The following is a 21,801-nucleotide window of genomic DNA, read 5'->3' on the forward strand; positions in this document are numbered from 1 at the left end:
TATCTGTGGATACATTCCAGTTTGGCTTACAAATACTGCCAGCTCGCTGAGGAAGCAATCTGTCACACAAAAATTCATTTATCTATTAAAGAGGTAATTTATAGCCAAATGACTTACTCTAAAGAGTAACAGGGGCAGTAATGGATTTCTTTGGCCAAAGTAAAAAGATCTAGTAGGTGTTTAAAGGGGGGAGGGGTGGGAGACAGTAAAGGGCTAGAAGATAAAGCAAGAATAAATCTTACCTTGAGGCCACAAAGTTAAAACCTTCCAGATCTATACAGTTCCAGCACGTGAAAGAGCAATTAAACCAAAAGCAATTACTACAGACAAAACGTTTTAATAGCTAGATACAATTGCTTATTTCCTTCTGTCGTATACCAGAATACCTTGAAGACTTAGCAGTAAATTTGTATTGTTATGAATTTTTGTGGTCTTAAAACAATTGTCACCTCTGAGCTCCCTTTGATCTCTGAGCAGAAACAGCTCAAGACTTCTGGCAGAGAAGAAGCCAATGTAATGGCAGCCTCCTCCATTACACACAAATTAGGACTATGCTACTTAAATGTGTGTGTTGTAGGTCCAAGGTATGGTTGTGAAATACATAAAGGACACTTTAACAGCAAGATTTGTGTGTAAACTGAATGTATGAGCTCTAAGGTTACTGGAACACTGTAATATATGCTCACTGGTCATTTTTAAAAACAAGCACTTTGCAGCTCCTCATTTCACACCATTCTAGACTTTAGAAAGACTTAGGGAGGGGGAATAGCCCATCCTACAGGGATCACAAATTAGTTTACAGGAATGACCTAATTCCAAGTTAAAAAAATAAGGTAAGGAAGGTCTAAAACAAGCTAACACACCTCAGGGTACAGTCTTAACTATGAGTCAGACACCTCTGTAATTCAGCATTGCCCCACAGAATTTGAGAAAGTAAGAGCGAAGGAAGCATAATCAGACACTCATTTTCCATTTTAAAGTAGCTAATTTGATTCCCCGCATATTCAGATGCTTCAAAATATTACAATATTCTTTCAGAACGCTATACTAACCATGAGGTTGTTTAGAAGCTCAGCACACTGGAATTTTAAGAGGTAAGGGAGTTAAGTACATGTTTAAAAATAGCCACAAAAACTCCACCTCTTCCGGTTCTCTCTCTCGACTATATCCCTACCAACCCTCATTTTACAGTCATTAAAAACATGCATGATCCGTGGTCTGATTATGTCAAGTTTTGATATGTAGCTTTAAGCCATTCCAAGAGAGATTTTTAAAAAGCACTGCCATACAGCAGGAATTCCTCTCTCCTTAGCCGCAGCTTGACGCCATCACAAATAGTGGCACATCACACTGATTTATAGTTTTGGGGAAAACAAATGAGACATTGGCCATCTAATCCCTATTCAGATACTAACAAAACAGTAATGGCCTCTCACTACCTAACAGATATTCAGGCCATTCTTTTAAAAAAATTAAAAAAAAAAAAAAGTACAAAAATAAAAATTCTGCCTTTTGTTCTTAAACATTTGACTACATCCTACCCTCTCTTCTCCCCCAGAACAGAAACCTACATCCATGCTCTTTCAAATATATTTTAGTTCTTGCCACCTGAATGAAATCACAACAAAAAAGTTGGTTACCTGGAGATTTGTGAACTTCATTTTCACTACATTTATTCAATATAAGTAACCAATAGGAAGACAAGAATATTTATTTATTTTGACAGCATCAGCTTTTCACTCCTAGTACACTGGAATCAAAATTGGCCAAAAAGATAAAGTTACAGACACCATTCATTTATAGACATTATATAATCTCCTTTCAAATAATTTTAAACTCATGAATTACTTCAGTGGATGGTAACAACATTTGGACCCACATAGTCTCTAAAACATAAGATTAGAAATCTGTGTTTCTACTGATCCCACAAGGTTTCTTAACACAGTTTGTAAGACCAATGATAGTTACACAACATGGGGGAAAAATCAAGCAAGTGAGATTTACAGTCTCCAAGTTTATGATTTGACTTTTAAAACAAAACAGTATCAGGAAATCAGTTCGATGGGATGCACTTGGTCTTTATTTCTTCGGGATACAGATGTTCTCACTTCCTATGTATTGTTCTCTACCATTTAAAATGATAGTTGCAGGAGCATTGGATCACCGTTTTTGTTGTTTTTTAATCTTTACATGATTAGACAGGGAGTTTCTCCTAGTCTTTTCAATACAGAAATTGAATTTCACAACACTCATTTAACTCGAGTGCTTTGTTATTTAAGAATAATTTCAGTGTAGGTTCTAGGTTAGTAGAGCACAGAGTATTTTGAGAGCTCAGATGGGACTGCATCTGAACCGAATGAGTTAGAATATACTCGTAGATTGCTCTGTTACCCTGTCCTTTTAAAACTAATGGACAAAGGCACTGAGCAGGAATCTGTGGAGTGGATCACTTACAGTATTTGACACAAAGTAAAGAACAAGTAAAAGTAAGCTGATCAAATCTGATTGGGAAGAATACAACAGAGAAAGATATGCATAAAGTCTGCAAAAGGGAAAAAAACATCAGGAAACAATGAAATGGCAAATGAATTATAAAAAAAATTAACAAAAAGTGCCTTTAGGTGGGTCATGATGTCCACAGGCAAGACAATAGGTATAGTATATAGAGTGGTATAAACAAATCATTGTCCATATGCAATTGTAGTTTGTACTGACTTTGCTAGTGCTTTTTATGTAGCCTGTTGAAAACTAGGCAAATATCTAGATGAGTTGATGTACTCCCTGGAAGACCTCTACATACCACTGGTGGAGAACCACTGCTGTAGTGGACTTATGGCAAGGCCTATCAAGCAACCACTGTGCACAAATGCAAGGATGTGTCTAGTTCCTCCTTTCCAGGGATCACACCTCTTGTCAAAACACCACTGCTTAAAACACCACTGCTTAAATTGTAAACAGGCCCTTCCATGGGACTGGGAAGTGGAGAGCCTCCTGGAGGAAAGTAAGGCATGGATAACCTGGTTGTAATAGCCCTCATTCTACCAGGGGTCAGCAATCTTTCAAAGGTGGTGTGCTGAGTCTTCATTTATTCACTCTAATTTAAGGTTTCGCAGACCAGTAATACATTACTGTTTTTAAGTGTGACAGGGTCAGGCCAGATGGCTACAGGAGAGTGTTAAAAGGCAGATATATTAGTCCCAGATTAAGTTGATCCCTTTTCCCTAAGTAAGGTAACAGGGGCAGTTCCAGAACAAGCAGGAACTTGCTGGAACCAAACTAAGGCAGGCAGGCTAATTAGGATACCTGGAGCCAATTAAGAAACTGCTAGAATCAATTAGGCTGGCTAATCAGGGCACCTGAGTTAAAAAGGACCTCACTTCAGTTTGTAGTGTGCATGTGAGGAGCTAGGAGCTGAGAGAAGACATATTGCTGGAAGACTGAGAACTACAAGCATTATCAGACACCAGGAGAAAGGTCATTTGGTGAGAATAAAGAAGGTGTTGGGAGGAGGCCACGGGGAAGTAGCCCAGGGCGTTGTATCTGTTGTGCAGCTGTACCAGGAGGCACTCTAGACAGCTGTAGTCCCCAGTGCCCTGGGCTGGAACCCGGAGTAGAGGGTGGGCCCGGGTTCCCCCTAAACCTCCCAACTCCTGATCAAACACAGGAGGAATGGACCTGGACTGTGGCTTCTACCAGAGGGAAAGGTCTCTGGGATGTTTCCTGACCCACATGGTGAATCTCTGAGGCAAGCAAATCCACCAATAAGTGCAGGGCCCACCAAGATAGAGGAGGAACTTTGTCACAAAGGTCTCTTTCTATAAGTCTAATATATAACTAAAGTATTGTTGTATGTAAAGTAAATAAGGTTTTTACAATGTTTTAGAAGCTTCATTTAAAATTAAATTAAAATGCAGAGCCCCCGATTGGTGGCCAGGACCTGGGCAGTGTGGGTGCCACTGAAAGTCAGCTTGTGTGCCACCTTTGGCACACATACCATAGGTTGCATACCCCTATTCTACAAGATGCTTCATTCAAAGAGCCATGCTAAATGCAGAGATCCTGGTATGAGAGAGGTTCCTCTGTGACGGGCGTGTGGGTGACACTACTGGAAAGAAAGGTTGCAGGGAAGCCATTGCTACGAAGTCAGAAAATAAGGCCTTTTCAGACTCTCTGGAGCACTAGCAACCTCATGGGCTATTTTAATTTGTACTGTTTAGCAATAGGATTTGTGGGAAGGCAAACAAGAAAATCCTACCAGAGTAGGAGACAGTTGATTCCCAATGGTGTCAGGTCCTTTCCATTTGAGAAATCTTTTGCATACTTTGTGATCAAAGTTCATTGTGAATAAATCTATTTGAGGGCAGATGAATCTTTGCTAAACTCCACCAGAGAGGTCCTTTGGGGCCATCTGCCTGTCCCAAGTCAGGATAAAGGAGGAGGGCTGGGCGTGGGGCTAGCAACTCCACCCCGTAAAAAAATCAACCTGCTACAGAAACGCCAATAATAGAGACAACAGAGACTTTTACTCTGGAAAAAGAAGGGTCTTCAATTCGAAGATACATGACGCTGGGTGGTAAAAGCCATGAGGAAGGCACTAAGCCGATTACCCTTCTCGCAACCAGGAGGATTACCATAGGCACATGGAACGTGAGGACCATGTACGAGTCAGGAAAGATGGCGCAGGCTGCAGCAGAGATGAGAAGCAATAACCTGACCCTATTAGGCATTAGCGAGACAAGATGGACGCAAGCGGGACAGAGACGACTGTTGACAGGAGAGCTGTTGCTGCATTCAGGACATGAAGAGAGCGACGCACCCCACACACAGGGAGTAGGCTTCATGTTGTCCAAGCAGGCACAGAGAGCACTGATTGGTTGGGAGGCACATGGTCCCAGGATCATCACAGCATCCTTTAGAACTAAAATGAAGAGGATTAAGATGAATGTTGTTCAGAGCTACGCTCCAACTAATGACAGCGAAGAGGAGGACAAAGATTATTTTTACAACAGACTCCAGAAAATATTAGAGATTCCCCCAGACAAAGACATCATCATCATCCTTATGGGAGACTTTAATGCCAAAATTGGACCTGACAACACAGGATATGAACAAGTCATAGGGACCCATGCTCTGGGAGAGATGAGTGAGAATGGAGTCAGATTTGTGTGCACTTAACAACCTGGTCAGAGGAGGTAGCATCTTTCCTCACAAGCGGATCCACAAGAGTACCTGGGTATCACCAGCAGGCATGACAGAAAATCAGATCGATCATGTCTGCATTAGCAAGAAGTTTAGAAGATCCTTGCAGGACGTCAGAGTTAGAAGAGGAGCAGAAGCGGCGTCCAACCATCACTTAGTGGTGGCCAGATTGAAGCTGAAGCTGAAAAAGAACTGGATAGACGCATCAGACAGAAGAGTGAAGTACAATGTCAGCCTTCTGAAGGACCATAAAACCAAGGAAGATTTTGGACTGAGGCTGAAGAATAAGTTTTCAGTATTACAGGATCGGTCTGAGGAAGAGGAAGACAGTGTACTAAACAGATGGCAGAAAGTGAGAGAGACACTTAGGTTAGTATGCCAGGAAGTGCTTAGAATTAAGAAACACCAGCAAAAAGAGTGGATCACAGCAGAGACCTTGATCAAGATAGAAGACAGAAAGAAGAAGAAGGCAGCAGTCAACAACAGCAGGACTAGAGCAGCAAAGGCCAAAGCTCAAAAAGAGTATGCTGAAGACCACAGAGCAGTGAAGAGGAATATCAGGAAGGACAAGAGAGAGTATGTGGATGAACTGGCAGCAGAAGCGGAGCAGACAGCATACAGCGGTAATATGAAACAGCAGTATGATACTACCAAGCGACAGTCTGGAAAGTTCAGCAAGCCAGAACGTCCAGTTAAAGACAAGCAGGGAAAGTCTAACAGGAATAGAACAACAGATGAACAGCTGGGCGGAGCACTTTGAGGAACTCCTGAACAGACCAGCACCACCAAATCCACCAGATATCAACTCAGGTAACGAGGGCCTCCCAATTAATTGCGATAAACCAACCAGAGACGAGATCAGAAAAGCCATCACCATGAAAAAGAATAGGAAGGCGGCTGGACCTGATGACATCCCAGCAGAGGCCCTGAAAGCAGACCTGGATGCTTCAGTGGAAATGCTGTACCCCCTCTTTGAGAAGATATGGGAAGAAGTAGTGATTCCGGTAGACTGGTAAGAGGGATATCTCATCAAAATCCCCAAGAAAGGAGACCTTAGCAACTGTGCCAATTATAGAGGAATCCCACTCCTGTCGATGCCAGGGAAGGTCTTCAACCGAGTCCTCTTAGAGAATGAAGGATGCCGTCGATCCACAGCTCCGAGATGAATAGGCAGGTTTCCGGCAGAACAGATCATGCACGGACCAGATAGCAATGCTTCGAATCATAGTCGAGCAGTCTATAGAGTGGAACTCCTCGTTGTACATCAATTTTGTTGACTATGAGAAAGCATTCGATAGCGTGGATCGAGAGACCCTTTGGAAGCTCCTTCGGCACTACGGCATCCCAGTAAATGTGGTCAACCTGATCAAGAACTCATATGATGGTACACACTGTAGAGTGATCCATGGAGGGCAGCTTACTAACAGCTTCCAGTTGCAAACTGGAGTCAGGCAAGGATGCTTGTTGTCACCACTTCTTTCTCCTCGTCATCGATTGGATAATGAAGACATCCACCTACGAGCGCAGGAACGGAATCCAGTGGACGTTGTGGACCCAGCTTGATGACTTGGACTTTGCTGACGACCTTGCACTCCTTTCGCACAGTAAACAGCAGATGCAAGAGAAGATCAACGTAGTGGCAACCACGTCATCACAGGTTGGCCTCAATATTCACAAGGACAAGACCAAGATCCTTGGGATTAACTCCACTAGCAATGACCCAGTCACATTGAATGGAAGCCACCTGGAAGAAGTGCAGTCCTTCACCTATCTAGGTAGCATCATCGACCATCAGGGTGGCACAGACGCAGACATCAAAGTAAGGATTGGTAAGGCAAGAGCAGCCTTCTTACAGCTCAAGAACATCTGGAGCTCTAGAGAGCTGTCTTTGGCAATAAAAATTCGACTGTTCAACTCCAATGTGAAATCAGTCCTACTGTATGGAGCTGAAACCTGGAGGACAACCAAAACAACCATCAAGAAGATCCAGACCTTCATAAATAGCTGCCTCAGAAGGATTCTCCAGATCCGCTAGCCAGACAGCATCAGTAACATCCACCTCTTGGAGAGGACCTGTCAATTCCCAGCAGAGGAAGAAATCAGATGGAGAAGGTGGGGTTGGATAGGACATACACTACGCAAGCAGCCAACTATCACCACCAGACAGGCACTAAGGTGGAACCCCCAAGGCAAGCGGAAAAGAGGCTGTCCAAGAAACACCTGGCGACGTGACCTTCAGGCTGATAGCAAAAAAATGGGCTATACCTGGAACCAGTTAGAACGAATGGCCCAGGATAGAGGACTCTGGAGATCTGTTGTTGGCGGCCCATACCCCGATTGGGGTGACGGGCATGAGTGAGTGAGTGAATCTTTGCTAAGTCACCCCAAAGCTTTCAGTTCATACTTCACCCACAAAAGCTCATGCTCCAAAAACATCTGTTAGTCTATAAGGTGCCACAGGATTCTTTGCTGCTTTTACAGATCCAGACTAACATGGCCACCCCTCTGACACTTGTTTTTAAGCTAGAAGTTTAAGTGGCACTGAAATTTCTTGGGGCCCTAAGAATGCTATACTCAAGTCAGATTCCAGTCCCTACTCCCTGCAACTTCAACTTGGGCTACCAAAGTCTTAGATTCTAATATTTTAAGCTGCTAGACCCAGAGGAATCCATTTCCCCAGCAATACATCTCTCCTACAGGACATAACTGAGAAATGCTCAGAACCTCACAGGGCTGGCTTTACCAAATGCAGACATAGGAAAGAAAATCATACACCTACCTTTTTTGGGGACAAAACTGCCACTGAAGTGGTTATTGGAGAGGTTGTTGTTATAATTACTGCTATCCAGTATTGTAGTAATTATTTTGCCTTACTCACCCACATGGAAAATTGCATGTGTGATCTTACAAGAGGATACATTTCAAATTAGCTACATTTCCATTTGCAAGGCAAAATGGTTAGATCTGCAATAAAGGGAGCAGAAAGAGGAAATCTTTAGACCTGATTGGTTTTAAAGTCACTTTCCAGGGCTGATGGGGGGAGAACCAGGACCCCAAACTCCAGGGATCCCCTCATATCTATAACTGTGTAAAGTGAAATGGGAGGGGTGAGGCCCCAGTGAATGATGTACTGGAGCCTCAAATTTCTCTCTGCAGGTCTGCTCCTTCCTCCTCTGGTTTGGAGAAACAAGGATGAGATGCAGACACCTGCCAATGTATAATAGGGAAGGTGTCTCAATTACTGTTGCTTCCAGGAACCTTTCACTCCACCAGAGTCCTCCCTCTCCCTCACCCTCTACTGAGAGGAACGCTTTTCTACTAAACATGGAAACCTCCTTGAGAGACTTGGTGTAAAGACTTTGCCTCCCCTCTAACCCCAGGAAATATATTTTGTGGTAGACTAGAGACACTGGCAAAAAGGGAGTGTATGTCTAATCATTAGAAGATAAAGCTAACATGGTTCAGTACAGTGAGGACTGATTTAAATCAAAGCAATGTAAGTCACAGATTTAAATCAGCAAGCAGGAAATTTTGATTTAATGTTTACATTTGTACTGTTTTTCCAAACAAAGGGTATTCTCATTAAAAACATGTTGATTTACAACTAAATACAGCCTTTACACTAAGTTTGTACTACAGATAGTATCTACTAGTATATATTAAGCAATTATGTAGTTTAACTTACATTTAGATTTAGTTCTCACATTTTTATGATATTAGAAAATTGTAAATGATGGATGTCTTTTTTTACTCGTGATGCATGTCAAGCTCTTTGGACAGTAATTAGAATCAGTGAAAATACAAAACTTAATTATTTAAATAAATTACCTTAAATATGCTGCACACATAGAAAAGGTTTATCAAAAACAAGCTTTGTATTTAAAATTACCTGATATAATAGTACTTTTTGTTTATCTGTAGTGAATTGAACTGATTCTTCCTGGTCACCATGTCCTTCTAGATTTTAGAACAGTTCAATATCCCCAGCTCTGCCCCAACTAACTGTGGGACCTGGAATCATTTCTCGGTCTCATTTTTCCTATCCATAAGTAATCACCTACCTCACAAAAAGGTAGCAAGGATAATACATCAGGGCAAGTGAGGCTCGCTGCACTTCGGAATGTTGCATCCAAGGAATGCAACATCATCAAACTTATAACCATCAGCCATGGGTAATACAAGATGCTTGATATGCTGATTCTCTTCTTTACTATAATCAGAAATGCCAAGTTAATTGTTTAACACATCAGAGTACTAGTTATACAACTGTACCTAGAATGTGGAGAACAGCACACATGGATAAAACTGAAACACAGTCACTGAGAAGCTAGTACCAGCATGAATCTGTCTAAGCAGCTTTAAAAATTCTGAGCCCATTATGCTGTATTTTAGGTTATTAATAGTACATTTACTTATTTCTAAAACAGCATTCTGCAAGAAGATCCAAATGAGAACTCAACTTTTCTATTTAAAAAGAGAAAAAAAATCTTACTGGCCAGGTCATTCTGAACAGCAACTGCCTCCCAGGGCTATTTCATCACAAGTGTTCCATTTAAATCAGTGTGCAAGCATCAGAGCTCTCCTGCTTCACAAGTAAACATGAGCTCAAGTTTCCAGACAAACACCCAAGAGACAGTGTCTTTCAGAATGCAAGACTAACTCTTAGCAGGTGGAGGCTCTCACCTGTGCAGCACATACTGGTTTGTTTATTTTGCTATAACTCAAGACTTGCCAGAAACCGCATGAGAATGGCTGGCTCCTTTCTAAATTTCTTCCCTTTCTCACCCTCTGAAGAGGGCTGTCAAAAGGACCTGCAGCACCCCCTCCAACACTACACATTGCATCACATTCCCACCCCAGAGCTGATTCTAGCCAAGATCCAGCATCTCCACAGCTCACTCACCTGATCTTATTCGTCCCAAGACAAGTTGTGGCTGGGCCTAACTTGCCTCTTACGTATTTTCATATTTTAATTAATCTAATTTCAAGAATGGGAGTCAGTTCTAGAATTTCAGCCTCAACTAAGTCTCCCCACCCTGGCCTGTTGGAAGTCAGGTCCTTTCCGGACTGATTTTCCCTAGAATGAAATTAGATTGCCTACAAAACTGCATCCCCTATATGGGGCCACATCCTCTTGCTTCCCATGCAAGGATGTAGCCAGCTACCTCCCATATACTTTCTCTTCCTTATATTGCTGCCTCTGGCAATTTGTTCCACATTAGTTCAGTTTGTGCACTCCATGCTCTCCCCATTCACTGCAGCTCATGACCCCTTTTCTACCTTGAATACAAGAGGCAAAGTCCAAAGATGTCCCCACAGCAGGTCCCCTTTTCTTCCCTCATACCAACTTAATTATCAGCAGGTTAATAAAAATAAATCAGTCACTGAAGCAGCCAGCTTCTGGATCAGAGGCCTAGGAAGCCCCAGTGGATGGGTCAAAGGAGATCTGGGGTTTTAACACACATTGATTTAGGATGTTCTTACTGAAAATGGTTGGAAAGAAGTGCGCTGCCCTGTCACCAGCAATTTGATCACAAGCATTGTAAGTGTCACACCACATCTAATGCTGCATTATGTTAGTAATTTAAGTTTCATCCTAATATCTTTAAGACAGGAACCATCTCATGTGTTCATGCAGCACCTAATGCAACAAGGTACCAACCCATGATTGGTGCTCTTAGGCTCTACTATAATACCAATAATCATAAATGCTAACTTAGGATGCTGGTAAGTGAAAGAAAGAAAAGAATGTCTGAGCAATCTAGTCTGCGAAAAACCAACACCATCCTCTGTTGAAGGCTGATGTGCCAAAGTATTTACATTTCACAAACTGAACTATTCTGTGGGTTTTTTTGCAGCCAAGTGTCAGTAGTGAATTTTGACACATACGCAAGAAAACACACAAGCCACAAGATCACAGTAGTAGTCTTAAACAAACTACTATCTGCACAGGTCTGGAGCACTTATGAAACCAGAGGGTGAAAGGGGAACAGGCTAGAAGACAGACAGGTTGCTGAAATACAGCAAGGGTTGGGTACGTTAAAATGACAAACTACCAAAATGCAGCCTTAGAGCTCAGCACAGTCCATGGAGCTTTATCACAGACTCTACAGCCTAAGCAGCATGCCCAGTTCAACCCACACAGCTAAGCAGAGCTAGAGCAAGGCAAATCGGATCTCAGATCTGTCCCTCCGCATTAGAGATGGGGGCAGGGTTCACAGTCAGTTCTATTTCATGCACATTAAGTGGCAAGTTGCCAGCAACTGTTGGGTGAGCCAATTGTGGGCCCCTTGAACTAAGCCATCACCTTAAGCAGTGTGGAAAAGCACATGCCTCTCACATGAGCCAAGTTCCTGGAAAGCATCCGAGTTACAGGATAGGTTTTTTTGCTTCCTCAGAAAGCTACTGACAGTTTAACCCTTTTCAATCTAGAGACACTGCTATAATACCACATAACATGGTGCTAATGTGGCTTAGATCATTAGGAGATGTACTCACAGCAAGTTGGATTATTGCCTAGATAGCCCAAATGGCATGTCAGGCTAGCTCCTGAACAAGAGGGCTGTAATCATATCATCCTACATCTTGTTAGCATTCTCAGCAAGGGTGTTGGTGGCTTCCTTCCAACTGGAACTGTACTCCACTAAGACAGGAGAAGACAGTATAAGCTCAAAGAGAGCCATCAGATTGGTTTGCTGCCCTTCCTCCAGGTCTAAGAGGAGAGAAAGTAATGTATGAGAATCATGTGCAGAGTATATCAGTGTCCTGAAGATTCACTCTCCAGATAAGAAATCATTTTTAGACCAAATTCTTTACCACCAAGCAGGGAACTCCGTGTTCCAGCTTCTGCAATTATAAGGAAGGTTTAATTACATCACAAAATTCAGTGTCTGGTCTTTGTTCTATTACAACAACAATAATAATTAACAAGACTTCAAAAGAGGAAGTCTTCCCACCGAGGCTTTTTGGGATCACATTCTTCCCTTTCTGTCTAACATCCTGCGAGAAACAGACTGAATCCGATTACAGGACCCTACTGAGCTCCCTCGGCACATGTAAATAGCTAAGTACTGTTTATGTACGCAGCTAATTAGCACACTTTATGGAAGCAGACCTCTGCTTGACCCTCTGTGCTTCTCCCACACACACACAGACCATTCTTTTATGCTGCCCCCTTGTGCCAGAACAACTAGACTAAGAATGGAGTACAGCGGGTTGCTTGAAATCACCCCACCGTCCCAAGTGGAGCTTGCATACTCATGGCAAGTAACCTATGAGGAGTCCGGGGGCACCTTAAAAGCTAACAGATTTATTTGGGCATAAGCTCTCCTGGTAAAAAACCCACTTCTTCAGATGCAATGCAGTGGGTTTTTTACCCACGAAAGCTTATGCCCAAATAAATCTGTTAGTCTTTAAGGTACCACCAGACTCCTTGTTGTTTTTGTAGATACAGACTAACATGGCTACCCCTCTTATATAAGTAACCTACGTTACAGACCCAAGACCTAAGTCTGCAACAATCATGATTTCTAGAGAAATGAATAGAGGGAGTTTTGCCTGCACAGCCCTGATTTCCTTCCATCTAAGTGTTCTCTAGGGCACTGCCAAGAGTGCCACACCACATCCACACACTTCCATAATACAGCCTTTTGATCTTACTTCACTGTTCATTTTAAAATACATTAGATAGCGGTTAATTTAAACATTTGAGAACTAGCCTCCTCTCAGGAGATTTCAGACTCTTTCATACTGGAATTCCGCTCCCACTGCCTCATGTCCCCATGCCTAACAGAGAAGCCAGCAAAATGATGAACCCAGGTTATCAAATTCATACCTACACACAGAGTATGATTCTTCTTTCACTCTAGTGAAAGTCAGAACTCCATTAAAGTCAGTGGCACTAAACCAGTGTAAAAATGGTGTACAGTGCGAGCAGAAGTCGTGCGGCAGTGGCCCTCAATCGTAGACCAGAGCCCCACTAGCAAGACAAAAATTTGCAGTTTGTTATGCATGGAGATCATCATTCTTAAGTGTCTAGCATGTTAATGGTACATTTATATAGCACAGCCCTCTGGCAAAGTTATTTTTCCAATGCTGTTTTTCAGACAAAGTGTTTTTAGAACTGAGACAGGTTGCAAACTCCTTAGCACACGGACTCTATCTCCCTATTTGTCTGTAAAGCACTTGGCAAACTTTGGATGCTTTATAAATAGCAGCAATATAGAAATAGACAACATAATTCAAATAAGGTACCCATTTCTCCCGCCAACTGTTACAGGCCTATATAATTGTTACAATATAGATCTGACCTTTCACATGAGGTGTTGGGAACATTAGCAGGGTGCCATTATTTTCACATGTCTCTACAGTTACAGCTTAACCAAGTTAATGTCTCGGTGAGGGAAGGGAGAAAAGCTTCCCATATTTAGCTGGGAAATTGACTTCCAGTAGAATTCCCGCAGTTTCCTTCAAAGACCAATATTAAAATAGCTGGTTTTCTCTGTAACACAATTTGAGAGCCAAGACTTTCAGACTTTCCTTTCCTCACAAATGGTTTCTGTAAAGAGATCCTCATTTTCTGTAGCGTAGTAGCTGGCTGCTGTAGTTGTGTATCCTATCTGCATTATTTTGGCAGCCCTGACTGATGGAGAATGATGCTCTTGCTTGTCACTAAGTGACTCAATGTTTGTTCCAATTAAAATAAAATACTGCTTGGCTTACAAAGACTCCCCAAACCATTCAAAGAGTGGGAGCAGGCCAATTAATCTCAGATAAAAATTAAATGTCTTTTTCCACAAATCTAACCTACAGTCAGTTGTGATGCTAAGGGTTCCAATCACTTACGCATTCAATGGACTGAACAATGCAAGTTACAACTGTTATGCAACTGTGTTCATGTAAGGTCAGTAAATGCACTCAAGAGTAGCTGCTTCCATAAACCACTGTGGCTGTCTCTACACTAGGATATTTTTGCTAAAACTCCCCACAACTGCCATTACTATTTCAGCTTTTTTGCTGGTAGCACTGGTGGGAGAGACAGTGCAGACAGGGGTTCCTGGGTATGCTAAAGTTTTAATTGTTATATTGTTTAAGCCAGCACAGAGCTGGCCTACATGGAAAGGCATTTAGAATGCCAGCAGCTGTCTGCCACCCATCTACATAAGGGCTCCCACCAGTGGAACTGAAATTATGTTAACTACATTAGGAAATTTTTACTACAATTCCTTAGTGGAGACAAGTACTAAGTCTCAAGTAATAACTAGCCCCCAAAGCTTTTTACCACTGCAACTCAACAGACTTTTGTGGAGTAACTTCCTATCCTCAGTGGCAGGAGATAGGAGTAAGACCCTTGGATCAATGGAGTTTGGACTGAGTCAAGTGTTCAGGACCAAGACTTTGGTCACTGCAATTCTTACAGTAAGTAACAGGGAGAGAGAGAGAGAAGCAATAACAATGCACAACACAAAACTATTAACAAGCATATTTATAAATATTTCAGTTTGTGAACAAAATTCTCAACACATACACGCAGCTTTTTCCATCTCCCTCCCAACCCAAATCTCTCTCTGCACACTAAGGAAGTGAACCTTGCTGAACTGACTTAGTCTGTACTGCCTAGCCCCAAAACCCACTGGGCATCCTATCAATCAACTGATGAAAATGGAACTCATTTTAATAGCCCTTAAGGCACAGCAGTACTGCAGGAGTTCAAAGCATGAACAGCAGACACAGGAGGAAGAAAGCAAGCAAGGGGCCCCTAAACTTTTTCCATAGGGTGGCCCACACCTTAGTAGAGACACTGTCTCTAAGACAACTTCCCTTCCAATTCACTGTGGCACAAACTATCTTCTCTGCTACTTGCCTACACGCAACATTCCTGTGAAATCCACAGCATATAAAAAATTAGGAAATTATTTGTGGCCTCTTTTAATGCAATTTAGCAAATGGAAAAGGAAATGGGCCAGCCCGAGTCACTCTATACTAACCAGTCTGGATACTGCAGGAATAAAATATTTACTCACAAAGATCTCATGCATGTCAGTATTCAGACTGTTGTGTATGTTTCCCATAGTCAAACCTTCCCCCCTACAAAACACTAACACCTTTAGACTCGTGCTGTCAGAGGCTGTAACAAAGCAGAAACCATCAAGTGAAAAGACCCATGAAACCCACACTGAACCAGACAGAATCTGGAGAATATTCCAGACTGACAACAGAATCCCCTTCCCTCTCCTCAGAAATTTAATGTTGAGAGCAAGGGAAAACTAGCCTCCAGAAAGGTGGCTAGGTGCACAGAACAAGGCAGCAGCAAGGATTTGCAGACATCTCTCTTCTGGCTAAATAAACAGGCACAGAAACTTGCATGCTAAATGCAAGAAAAGGCATCTCCCTATTGGCACCTCCAGAGATATATACATATGGAGTGGGAAAGAAAACCCCTGCTGCCTTTAGAATCACTTCTATGGTTCTTAGATACTCAAGATCTTCCCAAGCAGAGAATCGATTTTCTCCTGTGTGTGTTTTTCTATCACCTGCATTAGGTACGTACACTACAATGCACTATCTGCCTTGGTCTGCAGCTTTGACATCATTTTACAATCCCCTCACCCTCTCCTAGGAAATTAACAGACATGTCACTTGACTAGAAGCAGCAAAGAATCCTGTAGCACCTTATAGACTAACAGACGTTTTGGAGCATGAGCTTTCGTGGGTGAATACCCACTTCATCAGATGCATGACTTGCGAAAGCTCATGCTCCAAAACGCCTGTTAGTCTATAAGGTGCCACAGGATTCTTTGCTGCTTTTACAGAGCCAGACTAACAAGGCTACCCTCTGATACTTGTCACTTGGACTAGGGTCTCTTGGACTAACAGAACAGTTCATTTTTTGACTGAACACACTGGGACACAACTCCCACTGATTTCAATGTGCTTCACTTTTGCTTATGCCAATCTCGAGCCTGATCTTGTAGCGGGAGACTCTGTAGAAGTGTCTGTGAGAGCAATGAGGCATGGTGTGGAAAAAGGTCTATGGGTATGGCTACATTTGGAATTTCAAAGCGCTGCCGCGGGAGCGCTGCCGGGGCAGCGCTTTGAAGTGTGAGTGTAGTCAGAGCGGCAGCGCTGGGAGAGAGCTCTCCCAGTGCTGCACGTAAACCACATCCCTTACGGGTGTAGCGTGCAGCGCTGGGAGCCGCGCTCCCAGCGCAGCTGCCCTGATTACACTGATGCTTTACAGCGCTGTATCTTGCAGCGCTCAGGGGGGTGTTTTTTCACACCACAGTTGCCGCGTTGTAAAGTGTGAGTGTAGCCAAGGCCTATTTTGCCTATCCACAGTCAGCCATCACCAAAGTAAAGGAGGAAGATGGGAAATCACCATCTTACCTGGATTTCCGTTTGCGAGAAGGCTTCTCCACCAGGCCTGTTGTTCTGGAGGTGGAAAGAGAGAGAAGTCAGTGACCTGGCGGGCCAGGGGAACGAGCACCAGGAAGGGCAGAGGGGGAACAGGCTCCAGGGTCCGCCCTGCCATCCTGATCTCCCTGGCATCATTCAGCACTGGGTAGGCACCGGCAGCCCCCTCGGCTCTAAGCAGGGGCCGGTCCCCAGGAGCTCACGGACGAGAGGGTCCAGTGGGGCAAGTGAGGCAGGCGGGCGGGGAGGGAGGGACCGGGCAAGGCACAGGGAATAGAGCACAGCAGGGGGCACTGCACAGGGAAGCAAGGACTCGGGACAGGAGGGACAGAGCAGGGGGGTAAGAGTGCCAGGCACTCAGGCAGCGGCACAGTCAGCTGCAGCGGCACAGGAGGCGGCGAACAGAGCGGCTAACAGGGGAGTTTCAGTGGGAGTTTCCAGGGGGAGGTTGCAGGGGAGATCAAGGCAGAGGAACCGGGAAGGCAGACCAGGGAAGAGGCAGCCCTGCGCTTGTCGGTGGCCTGTGGTGCGGTGTGAGCTGTGGATTGCCAGGCACAGAGTTGCAGTGCTACGATGGAGGCAGAGGCAGCAGGTGCAGACACACTGAGGATGACTGGGTGCGGCAGCTGCGGCATGTACATGGTCCTAGAGGGAGCACCTGAAAGGAGTTTCATCTGCATGAAGTGTCGTCTGATAGAACTGCTGGAGGAAAAGGTAAGGGGACTGGAGATGCAAGTGGAAACTCTGGCTGAGTTCAGAAGGGGATTTGAGCAGATGATGGAACACAGACATGATGAGGCACAGGGGACAAGCTCAGGCGAGCGGACAAAAGCAGGACCTAAGGACTCTGAGGAGGGACTGCTGGGTGAGGAAAGTGGACGGTGGAAGCATGTCACTAGGAGAACCAGACAGAGGATAAGACGGGCCAGCGATGGACAAATAGAACTCAGGAATAGGTTTGCTGAGTTGGGAAATGAAGATGGAACACAGCAGGCTGCTGAAGGAGTAACGGCAAGGAAGAAAAGGCAAGCAGCTAGTCCTGCAGATGGAGGGGAGCAGTCAGTGGAGGCGACATCAAGTACGAGCCCTAGGAGGATTGTGAGGGCGAATACAAATCGGGAGGAATCACAGCCAGCTGCTGTGGGGGATAGACCAGAGAATCGCATTGTCACCAGGAAAAGGCAAGTCTACGTGATTGGAGACTCTTTACTGAGAAGAGTAGACAGGCCTGTAACTAGACCTGATCGGGAGAACAGAAGAGTGTGCTGTCTGCCGGGGGCTAAGATACAGGATGTGGACTTGAGCCTGAATACGATCTTAGCGGGAGCGGGAAAAAATCCGTTGATTATCCTTCATGTGGGAACGAACGACACAGCTAGTTACTCACTGGACTGTATCAAGGAGGACTATGTCAGACTGGGGAAGAGGCTTAAAGACATCGAGGCTCAGGTGATCTTCAGTGGGATTCTGCCGGTTCCTAGAGCGGGGCGACGAAGGAGTGACAAGATTATGGCGACCAACAGATGGCTCAGGGAGTGGTGTTATAAGGAGGGCTTCGGGATGTACGGTCACTGGGAAGCATTTACGGATAGACAACTGTTTGCTCAGGATGGACTTCATCTCAGCAAGGAGGGAAATAGAATTCTAGGATGGAGGCTCGCCGACCTCATCAAGAGGGCTTTAAACTAGAAAGTTGGGGGAGATGGTTGGGAAATGTTCGGGAGATCTCCACGCCAGAATATAACCTGGAGAGGGAAGTAAACAAAGTGAGCGGGGATACCCTTGCGGCCCCAAGATTTGATCCAAGGAGGAATAGTGGAGTAGAAACCAGAGGAACGGGTGATGCTGGTGGTAGAAAGTTTGTGCACGACGGGGGAAATAATGTCACTGACGCCAAACGCCGAAAATTAAAAGGTTTGTACACTAATGCGAGGAGCCTAGGTAACAAGATGGAGGAACTGGAGTTACTCGTGCAGGAAGTGAAGCCGGATATTATAGGGATTACCGAAACCTGGTGGAATAGTACTCATGACTGGAGCACGGGTATTGAAGGCTATGTGCTGTTCAGAAAAGACAGGAAGAAAGGCAAAGGTGGTGGAGTAGCCTTGTACATCAATGATGAAATTAAATGTAGCGAAATAAGATGCGATGGAATGGATAAGACAGAGTCCGTCTGGGCAAAAATCACGCTGGGTAAAAAAGCAACTAGAGCTTCCCCTGAGATAGTGCTTGGGGTGTGCTACAGACCGCCGGGATCGGATTGGGATATGGATAGAGACCTCTTTAATGTCTTTAATGAAGTAAACACAAAGGGGAAATGTGTGATTATGGGGGACTTCAACTTCCCGGATATAGACTGGAGGACGAGTACTTGCACGAATAATAGGGGTCAGATTTTTCTGGATGTGATAGCGGATGGATTTCTTCATCAAGTAGTTGAAGCACCTACAAGAGGGGATGCCATTTTAGACTTGGTGTTGGTGAGCAGTGAGGACCTCGTAGAAGAAATGGTGGTAGGGGACAACCTTGGTTCGAGTGATCATGAGCTGATTCAGTTCAAACTAGATGGAAGGATAAACAACTGCAGATCTGCGATTAGGGTTTTTGACTTCTCGAGGGCTAATTTTAAAGAGTTAAGGAAATTAGTTAGGGAAGTGGATTGGACGGAGGAATTAGTGGATTTAAATGTGGAGGAGGCCTGGAATTACTTTGTCACAGCTGCGGAGACTGTCGGAAGCCTGCATCCCGAGAAAGGGGAAAAGAACCATGGGCAGGAGTTGTAGGCCAAACTGGATGAGCAAGCAACTCAGAGAGGGGATTAGACAAAAGCAGAAAGCTTACAGGGAGTGGAAGGAAGGCAGGATCAGTAAAGAAAGCTACCTTGCTGAGGTCAGAACATGTAGGAATAAAGTGAGGAAGGCTAAAAGCCACATTGAACTGGAACTTGCAAAGGGAATCAAAACCAATAGTAAAAGGTTCTACAGCCACATAAATAAGAAGAAAACAAAGAAAGAAGAAGTGGGGCCGCTATACACTGAGGATGGAATGGAGGTTAAGGATAACCTAGGCATGGCCCAACATCTAAACAAGTACTTTGCCTCGGTTTTTAATAAGACTAGTGAGGAACCTTGCGATGATGGAGGGATGATAAACGGGAATATGGATATGGAAGTGGATATTACTGCAACTGAGGTAGAGGCCGTACTTGAACAGCTCGATGGGACGAAGTCGGAGGGCCCGGACAATCTCCACCCGAGGATATTAAAGGAACTGGCGCGTGAAATTGCGAGCCCGTTAGCGAGAATTTTTAGGCAATCGATAAACTCGGGGGTTGTGCCGTATGACTGGAGGATTGCTAATGTAGTTCCTATTTTTAAGAAAGGGAATAAGAGTGATCCGGGTAATTATAGGCCTGTTAGCTTGACGTCTGTAGTATGTAAGGTCTTGGAAAAAATTTTAAGGGAGAAAGTAGTTAAGGACATAGAGGTCAATGGTAATTGTGACGAATTGCAACACGGATTTACTAAAGGTAGATCGTGCCAAACCAATCTGATCTCCTTCTTTGAGAAGGTGACGGATTACTTAGATAAAGGAAATGCGGTAGATATAATTTACCTAGATTTCAGTAAGGCGTTCGACACGGTTCCGCACGCGGAGCTGTTAGTTAAATTGGAAAAGCTGGGAGTGAATATGAAAGTTGTAAGGTGGATAAGGAACTGGTTAAAGGGGAGACTCCAGAGGGTCGTATTGAAAGGTGAACTGTCGGACTGGAAGGAGGTCACCAGTGGAGTCCCTCAAGGATCGGTTTTGGGACCGATCTTATTTAACCTTTTTATTACTGACCTTGGCACAAAGAGCGGGAATGTGCTACTAAAGTTTGCGGATGACACGAAGCTGGGGGGTATTGCTAACACGGAGAAGGACAGGGATACTATTCAGGAAGATCTGAACCACCTTGTAAACTGGAGTAATAGAAATAGGATGAAATACAATAGTGAAAAGTGCAAGGTCATGCATTTAGGAATTAATAATAAGAATTTTGGATATACGTTGGGGGCGCATCAGTTGGAAGCGACGGAGGAAGAGAAGGACCTTGGGGTACTGGTTGATAGCAGGATGACTATGAGTCGCCAATGTGATACGGCTGTTAAAAAAGCAAATGCGATTTTGGGATGCATCAGGCGGGGTATTTCCTGCAAGGATAAGGAGGTGTTAGTACCGTTGTATACGGCGTTGGTGAGACCCCATCTGGAATACTGTGTGCAGTTCTGGTGTCCCATGTTCAAGAAGGATGAATTCAAACTGGAACAGGTTCAGAGACGGGCTACGAGGATGATCCGAGGAATGGAAAAACTGCCTTATGAAAGGAGACTCAAAGAGCTTGGCTTGTTTAGCCTGGCCAAAAGAAGGCTGAGGGGGGATATGCTCGCCCTATATAAATATATCAAGGGGGTTAACGTTAGGGAGGAAGAGGAATTATTTCAGTTTAGCACTAATGTAGCCACGAGGACGAATGGGTATAAACTGGATATTAGGAAGTTTAGACTTGAAATTAGATGAAGGTTTCTGACCATTAGGGGAGTGAAGTTCTGGAATAGCCTTCCGAGGGAAGTAGTAGGGGCAAAAGACTTTCCTGGCTTTAAGACAAAGCTTGATAAGTATATTTAGGGGATGTTATGATAGGATCGTTAATTTGGGCAATTGATCTTGAATTACCACCAGACAGGTCTGCTCAATGGTCTGCGGGGAGATGTTGCATGCGATGGGTACTGAGTTGCTGCGGAGAATTCCTTCTTGGGTGCTAGCTGGTGACTCTTGCCCACATGCTCAGGGTTTAGCTGATCGCCATATTTGGGGTCGGGAGGGAATTTTCCTCCAGGGCGGATTGGCAGGTGCCCTGGAGGTTTTTCGCCTTCCCCTGCAGCGTGGGGCACGGGTCGCTTGCTGGTGGTGTCTCTGCAGCTTGAGGTCTTCAAACCATTTTTGAGGATTTCAATAACTCGGTCCTGGGATAGGGGTTGTTATAAAATTGGATGGGTGGGGTTCTGTGGCCTGCCTTGTGCAGGAGGTCAGACTAGATGATCAGATTGGTCCCTTCTGACCTATGAGTCTATGAGTGGCGGGGGGGGCAGGCAGGGGTCCCGGGCAGTTAAAGGGCAGAGGGGAAGGAGAGTCGGGATTACACGGGGG

General features: G+C 44.3%; 1 protein-coding gene across 4 annotated transcripts in view; it reads right to left on the reverse strand.

The window, feature by feature from the left end:
• SCAI (suppressor of cancer cell invasion) overlaps nucleotides 1–21,801 on the reverse strand; it is a 110,242-nt gene that overhangs the window by 87,326 nt on the left and 1,115 nt on the right. For 3 of the 4 annotated variants that reach the window (XM_050926252.1, XM_050926251.1, XM_050926254.1), the window contains exon 2: nucleotides 16,585–16,629. In XM_050926252.1, coding sequence (XP_050782209.1) covers nucleotides 16,585–16,629 — 45 coding nt within the window. Of the gene's footprint in view, nucleotides 1–15,221; nucleotides 15,302–16,584; nucleotides 16,630–21,801 lie in introns of those variants that run through there. The other variant, XM_050926253.1, reaches the window with a different exon arrangement.

This window comes from Gopherus flavomarginatus, chromosome 17, assembly GCF_025201925.1.
Source record: "Gopherus flavomarginatus isolate rGopFla2 chromosome 17, rGopFla2.mat.asm, whole genome shotgun sequence".
Lineage (NCBI taxonomy): Eukaryota > Metazoa > Chordata > Testudines > Testudinidae > Gopherus > Gopherus flavomarginatus.